The 9,192-nt window shown below is 40.4% G+C and overlaps 1 protein-coding gene across 1 annotated transcript in view; it reads right to left on the reverse strand.

Moving 5' to 3' along the window:
• The window catches only part of MROH8 (maestro heat like repeat family member 8), a 116,583-nt gene that overhangs the window by 2,208 nt on the left and 105,183 nt on the right, over window positions 1-9,192 (reverse strand). Inside the window, exons 18-22 of the mRNA XM_042783607.1 lie at window positions 7,785-7,949; window positions 6,998-7,153; window positions 4,633-4,755; window positions 2,835-2,934; window positions 1,144-1,209 (exon numbers count right to left, since the gene is read on the reverse strand). Of these exons, the coding sequence (XP_042639541.1) occupies window positions 1,144-1,209; window positions 2,835-2,934; window positions 4,633-4,755; window positions 6,998-7,153; window positions 7,785-7,949 (610 nt within the window). The remainder of the gene's footprint in view (window positions 1-1,143; window positions 1,210-2,834; window positions 2,935-4,632; window positions 4,756-6,997; window positions 7,154-7,784; window positions 7,950-9,192) is intronic.

Genomic DNA, 9,192 nt, shown 5'->3' on the forward strand with positions numbered 1-9,192 from the left:
GTATTTAAAAATTTTGTTATTTTTCTGTTTAAATTTAGATTCAAAATTACCTATGGCAAAAGAGTTAAATTTGTTCAAAAAGGGTGCTAGAACACTTTATTTCTAAAACAGATAAACCACTGCTACAGAGGGAAGAAGGTAGTATTATTCCATAAGGTTGGACCACATGCAATTGTGGATATTTGACCGTTTTCAACCTGCAAAATGGCAGTCTCATATGGTTCAACCTAAAAATCTATGTATATAATTTTACATACTTTTTCTACATCTTTGATATGGATAATTTTTGAATAGAAAAGGAGCTTTAGTTCCCCAATGTTTTAGGTTAGAAAATGATTTCTTTTTAATTGAACAGAATCCTACTCCATAGAACAAAATAATGTACAGAGATTTTTCATTTTGCTTCTAGTATCTATGAGGAAGTTGGAGACTTTAGAGAAAAGTAGCATATGCTTTCTCAAATAAGGTTTAGCATTTAGCCTTATTATTATTATTTTTTAACTGGTTACATATTTTTACTTTAGAAGTAGTACATTTTTCAGGATTTTGAGTTGGTACTCAAGTATATACTTTGAATTGTGAGACTTAGAATTCCATGGCTTTTTCCAATTGTAGGACTACTTCTGAAGTGGAAATAAATAGTTCTTTAAATGCCAGATCTGTTAAGCTACAATTACAGAAAAATTCCACTCACTAACAACTGAGAAAACCACCTGCATGATGACTGCTGAATAGGAATATAAAACATCTCTATTAGCATTGTTGAGAAAAACTGTGTATAGAAAACAAAATTACAGTTATGTCTGTGGTATGTGTAAGGTATCCTCATAATTCACTAGATAGCTTTTCTAGGTAACGTCTTATTCTTGATTGACAAAGTTTAGGAACTGTCCCTGAAACATTCATCAAAGCTGATTTCCAGACAAATAGGGTTGTGTCCTTTCCTAAAAGGGGAGTTGGACTGGGATGAGAGAGTCATTCAGTTAAAGTCACCAGAGGCTTTATTACTGAAAAAGGCAGGCTTCTGGAAGACAGAGTTTCAGCTTCATCACAATGAATTAAAGCAACCCTGTTCACAGTCATTTACTCAGATACCTTCTAAGGTATGGGTGTACCCCCAAACCCAGGCCTGTTATTACTTACCATCCTCTATCCTGTCAGTACCCTTCATCTTGAGCTCACTGTAATCCATGTACTTTGCTAAGAGTCCTAAATATAGAATAAAGTCAGTGAGTCTGTGATCTGGCTTTTGTTGTTGAAAATTAATACCTGTGGTAGTTAAGGTTGTTGTCAGCTTGGCTGGGCCTGGTTGAGTGGCTGGGCAGCTGGATACAGTTAATCCCCATGGTGAGATTGGCAATTAAGTCCATGGTGGAATCTACTGGAGCAGCTGAGTAGCTGCTTTAGGGATGTGCTCTGCTTCCAGTGTATAAGAAGCAGCTTTGAGGAAGGTCTCTAGCTTTTTGGCACACTTGAACTCTGTATGTATCTAAGTCATTGTTCAACAGCCTGCCATGCCCTGCCGATCTTGGGACTTTTTCTGGACTTGAATTAATAGTCTGCCAAATTGTTTGGTGATATCGAGACTGTGCCTTTTCACCTGTTGACCTTGGGTTTGTCAGCCTCAGCAACCAGCTATTGCCTGAGTGAAGAAAAGCCACTAGCTTCAGTGGGCCGGGGCAAGAGGCAGAGCTGAAGCCCAAAGTCGAGATGTTTTTACCCAGCCCCAAGAGCCTGGCACTTTGAACTCAGACTTCTAGTCTCCAAAAATGGTCAGAATACCATAGTCGCAGGGGACATCAAGCTCAATTGGCATAACATACTATACAAAACATTGTTCCACCTACTACTTTGGCGAGTAGCGACTGGGACCTTAAAAGCTAGGAAGCTGCCATCTAGATGCAACAACGGGTCTCTCCTTGTCAAGAAGAAAGAAGAAAACCAAAATTAATGGAAACAATCAGTCCTAGCGACTGGTACACCATCCGATCTGCAACCTACACAACTAGGAGACCAGAAGAACTAGATGGTGCCCAGCTACCACTGCCATCCACTTGGAAGGGATGTAGGAGATCCTGCATAAAGAGGGAGAACAATGTGGAACAAAACTCAAAATCATTTGGAGGCAAAAAAAAAGAAGGTGGGGACCAGGTTTGCTGGTCCAATAGAGCCTGGTGTAACCACTGAGACTATGGCCCCTAGCTGCCCTTCAGGTCTGGAATTGAACCCACAACTGTGGTTTCCAGCCAAAACAAAGTACAGGCATGTGAGTTAAACATTTACCTCAAGTAGACACACGCCCTGGAGAGAACAATCATGGGAGAAGGAAGGGCTGCTTATGCACAGGGAGATAGCTCAGGGTGCAGAAGAGTATGAAGGGATGGACACTGGGAGGAGGTAACTATGGGGAGGAAGTGGGAGGGGAGCTGCTGCATTGTAAATTTTGGTCAATGACATGAGACAAAGTATATGTGAACTGCTGTATGAAAAGTGAATTTACTCTGTAAATCTTCACCCAAATCCTAATAAAAAAAAAAAAATGGTCAGAATAAACTCCTGTTTGTTAAAGCCATCCCATTTGTGGTATTTTCTGTTAGAGCAGCACAGAGGTAACCAAAACAATACCCAAAGGTTTTTATTATTGGAAAATCTAAGCAGTTGGAAGACTTGGCTTTTCAATAATCAGGCAGATCCCAAAACCTGGACTTCCAAGTGGTAGTTACATATCAATAATATGGCCCCTTTCTCCTAAAAGTATTTCCCAGGTCATCTTTGTAAACACAATTTGGGAAAGTTCAAGATAAAACTGACTGTAGAAATAATTTTCGTTGTACCTACAAATAATGTTGCTGCTCTTCTGATAGGAAGTTTTGCATTCTTGGAGTACATCAATGTTTGGCCTATGAGGTTAACTTTCCCCTTGCATTTTTTTTCCTAAGTAGAGGGAAAAAAGGAGTACGAACAGTGAAGTAGCAGCACTATCTTAATCAGTGTCAGCATAGCTTTTAGGTTCCGGGACTAGTTTGGATTATCTACATATAGTATAGTACTTGAAATAACTATGGTTGCTAATGAATATTATGCCACAGTGACAAATCCCTTGTTGTTGTTAGGTGCAGTCGAGTCGTTTCCGACTCATAGCTATCCCATGCACAGCAGAACAAAACACTGCCCGATCCCACACCAGCTACATGATCCCTGCTATACTTGAGCCCATCATCGCAGCCACCGCATCAATCCATCTTGTGGAAGGCCTTCCCCTCTTTCGTTGACCCTCCACCTTACCAAGCATGAATCCTTCTCCAGGGAATGGTCCCTTCTGACCTAGACAGAGTTAAATCCTGTGAACATACCTTGCTTTTCACCCACTCATGCTGCACAGTGTGCCTGTAACACCACCAAAGCTATCTTCGTTTCTCTGTATCTGAATCTTTTCTGTTCTCTAAGTTTCACCTTGAGCCTGCTGCCTTATGAGCCTTCCCTGACAGCTCTCTCCTACCTGACCTAGCCCTGCTCTGACTGTTGCAGGCACTCCTCTCTTGGCACATATTTTCCACCTTGAGTTTCTATTTAATTTACTGTGGAGGTTTTATTTGACTTATAAGCTTCCCTCAGGAAGTTTCAGTCCTTGGGAAGGTTCTGGGTTCTTCACTGCCTGGTGTACACTGGACATGTTATGCTCATAGGATGAATGAGTGCACTTCTCAGTGTATTCCTTACAAGGATGGGCATCTCAGGGATAGAAGGGGGAAATAGGAATTTGCCCTCATAGAGTTTATAGTTTAACATGGACAGTCAGTAGTTTTATTCATTCAGAGTGCCAAGTTTCCTGCTGTAAATACTGTCATCAGTGCACAGGTATAGGTTTGGCTGCAGGCCAGACAGAGAATCCTCTGTGGAAAGTCTGACACAAGGGCATTGTGGGATTCCTAACTCCCTAAGTATGATCAGAAGAGTCCACACTGGGTCCTGAACAGGCTATAGATATGGCAGATCCCTGGGAATAGCCAGTCTTAGTCTTACTTCTGATAGGATCCAGGTGGTCCTAGAGTCAGCTGTCTAGAATAACTATGGGCCTCCTGAGGTGGCCAGGACTGAGATCAGCCACAGTAGCCTTTGCCAAGTTTGTGGGAAGAAAGGATACCATCTTGGGTCATGGTAGAGCCAGTGACATGCTGCAGTCATGCTCTATGGCCTGTAACAGCACAGCAGCCCTCACTGAAGTTCCCTGAACATGTTCTGATGGAGGGTAAAACAATCCACTTATATCAAAAAAAGATTAGAGATCATTGTAAAAGCAACACATAACTCCATTTCAATTCAGTCCACAAGTAATTTTTTCAGCATTTACTATCAGCCTGACCTTGTAGCCTCTTGACAGTGCACCTTCCAGGAGTTCACCAGTGTTTTTGTGAGGAAGGGTGATAATAAAAAAGCGAATTTATGACTCCTTTGGGAGGGAACAATAGGAAAATAGATCCATGGTACAAAACAATTCGTAGATACCAACTGCTAATATGGAAAGGGATGGGAAATGGTTCCTTTATGCCATTTTCCTCCACTAAAAACTGTCAGAAAAAAAATGCAGGTCACCATATTTAACAGTTAACAAAACCATCATTGCTCACATACAAAGAATTTGCAGATTGTTCCAACTTTGTTAGGTTTGCTGTACCAGGGATCTTTGCAGTACACTTCTTGGGGCAGCTTCCACTTCAGGAACTGGGCACATATACATAGGACTCGTCTGCTCTCCTGTGAAAAGGAAAATCATGTATCATCATTTTAAAACAAGTTTTAGCTGAAGTCACCTTTCTTCAAATAAAACTAACACTGAAGCCCAATATGAAAAGCTGATAAACTCACAATTACTCTAGATGAAGTGAGGGACTGGTGTCCTCCACCTTCATCTTCCCCAAACAGTCCCTAAGAGATCTATAAAATCTCTGGGGTCCTAGGGAGCAGGGTGCAGAAACCACTGAACTAGGGCAAAAGTCAGAGCAAGTGATGTAATGTGCAGACCAGAGCTCTGGGCAGGAAAACCACTAGCCCAAGCCCCCACCCCCACTTGCTGCTCTTATGTCATTTTTCTGTCACTCTAACAGGGAGGTGCAGGCCCTCTTCTTACCACCTTTGTGGAATCTCTAGGCTGGAAGGAACTCTAGAGAGTTCTCTTCCTGCTCCAGATACCTGAGCACACATTAGCAACTCAGCCTCCTCTCTAGCTCATTCCTCTTAGAATGCCTCCCATGCATCGTACAACACTTCTGATGAGTCTCCAAGCAAGTATTTTGTCCCAGATCCACTGTATCTTTGGAGACTGATGGGAATATAAATTAGTTCGGTTACTTTGTTTAATAACTTGTATATATTTGGCAAAGTTAAAGAAACCAAGGTATTCCACTTACAGGTTTATATACTTAAGAAACTTTCACACATGTGCACATATGTATACACACATGCACAAGAATGCTTGTTGCAGCACTGTTTGCAATAATGAATGACTGAAAACAATCTAAATGTGCAGGAATAAGTGAATGCGGTAAATTGCAGGATGTTTATATGATGGAATACTATGTAACAGTGAAAATGAATAAACTGGAGCTATACAATATGGACATATCTCATAAATACAATGTTAAAACAACAAAAAGGCAGTTTCTGAAAGCTATTTTAGAATGATATAACAAAGTTTTAAAACATGAAAGAATGAAAGGAAAATTCAGAATGATAGTTCTTGGGTAGGATTCAAGCGGGGAATAGGCACATGTTTTATTTCTTATGAATAGATGGTAGATATATGGGTGTTCATGTTATTCTCTGTGTCAGTAATTCCCAGGGTTTAACGTCAGACCCTCCTCTGTCCTTGGGCTACCTTTTGAGAAGTCTTGGAAGAGGGGCCTAGAAGTTGTTCAGCATTTGAAGGAAAATAAACCTAGAGCTTCATTTGCTCTAGGCTTTGTGTGATTGCCAAAGGCTTAGTCGGGGGAGGGTGGCAAGCAGTATCTCCACATATCAGTAATCACCATATGGGATACTGCTCTACTACCTGGTTGGGAAGCTCTGCTCTATACCAGGAGTCTGAAATATTTCATATTTATTGCGTCAGTACAGTAACAAGGTTCCTGTTTCTGGACCTGTAGAACTTGAGTTTCATTTCTGTAAGAGGGAGCTCACTCATTCTTCCAGAATCCTTGTGGTCTAAACCTGCCTCCCTGGGTAGCTGTTACTGGTGGACAAGTTAACGCATGGGCTTAGAGACATCTGAGGTGTAAGACAGCACTAAAGATGATGATACTTTCAACCTCCCACTGTCTACCCAGTTGAGACTGTTGTTGATGTTGTTATGTGCCGTCGAGTCAGCCCTGACTCATAGCAACCCCTCCTTGGGTTTCCGAGGCAGTATCACTACGGAAGTAGGATTGCCCAACCTTCCTTCCGAGGAGTGGCTGGTGGGTTTGAACCGCCAGCCATCTGGTTAGCAGGCAAGTATCTTAGCCACTATGCTACCAGAGCTCCCCAGTTGAGACTAGGATGGCTTAAATGGAAAACCACAACTTTGATGGCAGAAACTCTTGGAAGATTAAGACAAGGTAAAGGCTTCTCCAGATTGTTAGAGAAGCTACTATTTCTAATTTAGTCCCAGCAAAAGTCTATTTGTCTCAAGGCCATGAGGCAGTTCTTGAAGTGAAAGATGACAGACAATATAATATTGTCATTGTCATTAATAAGCAGATTTATTTGTTGAGTTGGACAATGTATTTAGAACTCTGTGCTAGGTTGTATAGTGGGGTAGGGCTACAAAGAGGTATAACAGATTATTCTTACCCACACAGGGTCATAATTTGCTATATAGAAGTAAGGAATAAGAATTTTCACACAATTCACTACATAGTTTCACACAGTCCCTACTTCCAAAGATAGGAATACTTATTTGCAGATTCGGTTCTGGATTTGAAGTTATGCAAGGATGAAAGAAGTTGATGGTAGGCCTTACCTCAGCTATGGCATCATTTTCATCCTGAGAATACAGAAGTAGTGGGACCAAGCTGTCCAAGACTTGGTTCTCTACACCCTTCTTATATGAGTATTTCACAGACTTTATGGAGGCTCCAAAGAGGGTCATGGAGAGATGATGAACATTCGGTCTCACCTATGACGGAAGTAGCCAGAGGAAAGCAGCTCACTGAAAGTGTCCATGCTTAGCTTTCAAGAACTCTGGTTGGGTTGAAATGTCGGTCCTAACATGAAACTATTGAACTGTGTTTAGCTGCGGGTAGGAAGTCAAAGACATCTGGAGATAGTAAGACCTGTTGCTTTGGCACTACTCGCCCTTCTCTCTCATCACAGCTTGTGCCTGGTACTGGTATTAACCATTCATACAAGCTGTTTTGGTACATTTAAAAATCCTACCCTTGGTATGTGTTACTCTTCCAAGGATGCTATTTATTTTACTCCATGTATTTCTTTTTGAAAAACCTTTGGGACTGGGGTTGGGACATATGCATAGCCCAACATCTTGGCTCAGGCTCATTTGTTCCTGGAAAGAAACAAGCTTCTTCTCCATTCCATGAAACAGGATGGTACCTTGGCAAGTCTTTCTGTCTCAGTTTTTTTAATCTGCAAAATAAGGACAGTAACACCACCCTGCCAACATCATAGTTAACTAAGAAGGTTTTAAGAGATTTGAAAGTGTTCTGAAAGTAAAAAAAGCACTATATAAAATAGAGTGTACTTATTATTATGCCAACTTCTACTCACTGCTATGCCAATTTCAGTCTTACATCACCAAACAAGGAAAACAGTGTCCTCATCATGTCAGCCAGGGTGGTAAAATCCATTGAACGGACAAAGTGCAAGAGTATCTGGATGGCCAACAGCACAATCCTCTCGTCAGTTTCACATAAGCTGTCTAAGATGTGTGGCAACACCCTCTTGATAGCTTCCCTCTGTGTGCCCAAACAGAGCATTTCATTACCTCTCCTGACAGCACAGTCATCTGGTACCAAAAGGAGGGCTCCTCACTTTTACTCAGTACTTGATACTTGTTGAATTTTGATACGGCTGTTTAGTCAAGAATGGAGAAGTGAAGAGAGTTACGTTTACTCTCTCAGTATTGGCGGGGTTGATATGTAGAAGAGGGAGGGAGCAGAGCTGTTGCAAGTCACCTCAAAAGGCAGAAATGGGGACACATGGGGGAGGGTCCAGGCATATGGTCTTGGGCTTATTGTAAGGAAGAACTCTGCTAACAATGAGAGAAAGCAGAGCAGCCAGCTCAGGTTATATGGAAGGCATTCAAACAGAGGCAAGAAAATCTCTTGACAGCTTCTGATAAGATACAACAATTTACTTTCATACTTTGCTACTCTCTTCTTACAGATATTATCTGATTTATCCTAATTTTTTTTTATTGCTTATTGTCACTGTTACTCATGCTGTTGATCTGTTTAAGTAACAGGATTTATGTTAAAAAATAATACATTAGAACAGAATATTTCAAATATCTATTTTAAATTGTTATGTACAGTAATAACATACATGTATATAATAAGGTATTTAACATGTGTATATAATATATACACATATATAAATGCATACATAAATATATAAAAATTTATGTTTTATAAACAGTGAGACCCATTAAACCCTGCATGCAAAAATCATTTTTAACACTATACATTTTAAAGACTGTTTTAAAATAATGGTAGAAAGTATAACCATCCTGCATTCCACATATTCTTATGAATAAAATGGTTATTGTATGAATGACTAGACTTCCTTTATGCACACTGCCAGTAATCTATTTTATACTTGCAATAAAATCCTGTACATCAAAATCAAGCCTCCTAACACACCTTGGAAGAGACAGAATTACAAATAATATACAAAGGCTAACAGCTGTTGCACCAGATTACCCTTCCTGAAAAATGTGATAATGCAGATCCTTTTCTTTCCTGACAGCCGTTTAATAAAATAAAGTTTCCCCAAGTGAGAGGTGCCTGCCAAAAAAGCCTGAAGAAAAAAAAAAGTGTTATGTACGCCAACGTCTTTTTTGCTGTGTCAGGATCCATAAGGGAACATTCTAAAAATGACTTCCATAAACCCCTTTCTTTTGTTCACATTTTTGCAAACACTCTTGTTGTATGTAATCTTTTTTTTGGCTTAGCACAATAAAGTTATTGGATAGGCCTG

Source organism: Orycteropus afer, unplaced genomic scaffold (genome assembly GCF_000298275.1).
Source record: "Orycteropus afer afer isolate SDZICR_OR568_19922 unplaced genomic scaffold, OryAfe1.0 scaffold00020, whole genome shotgun sequence".
NCBI classification, from domain to species: Eukaryota; Metazoa; Chordata; class Mammalia; order Tubulidentata; family Orycteropodidae; genus Orycteropus; species Orycteropus afer.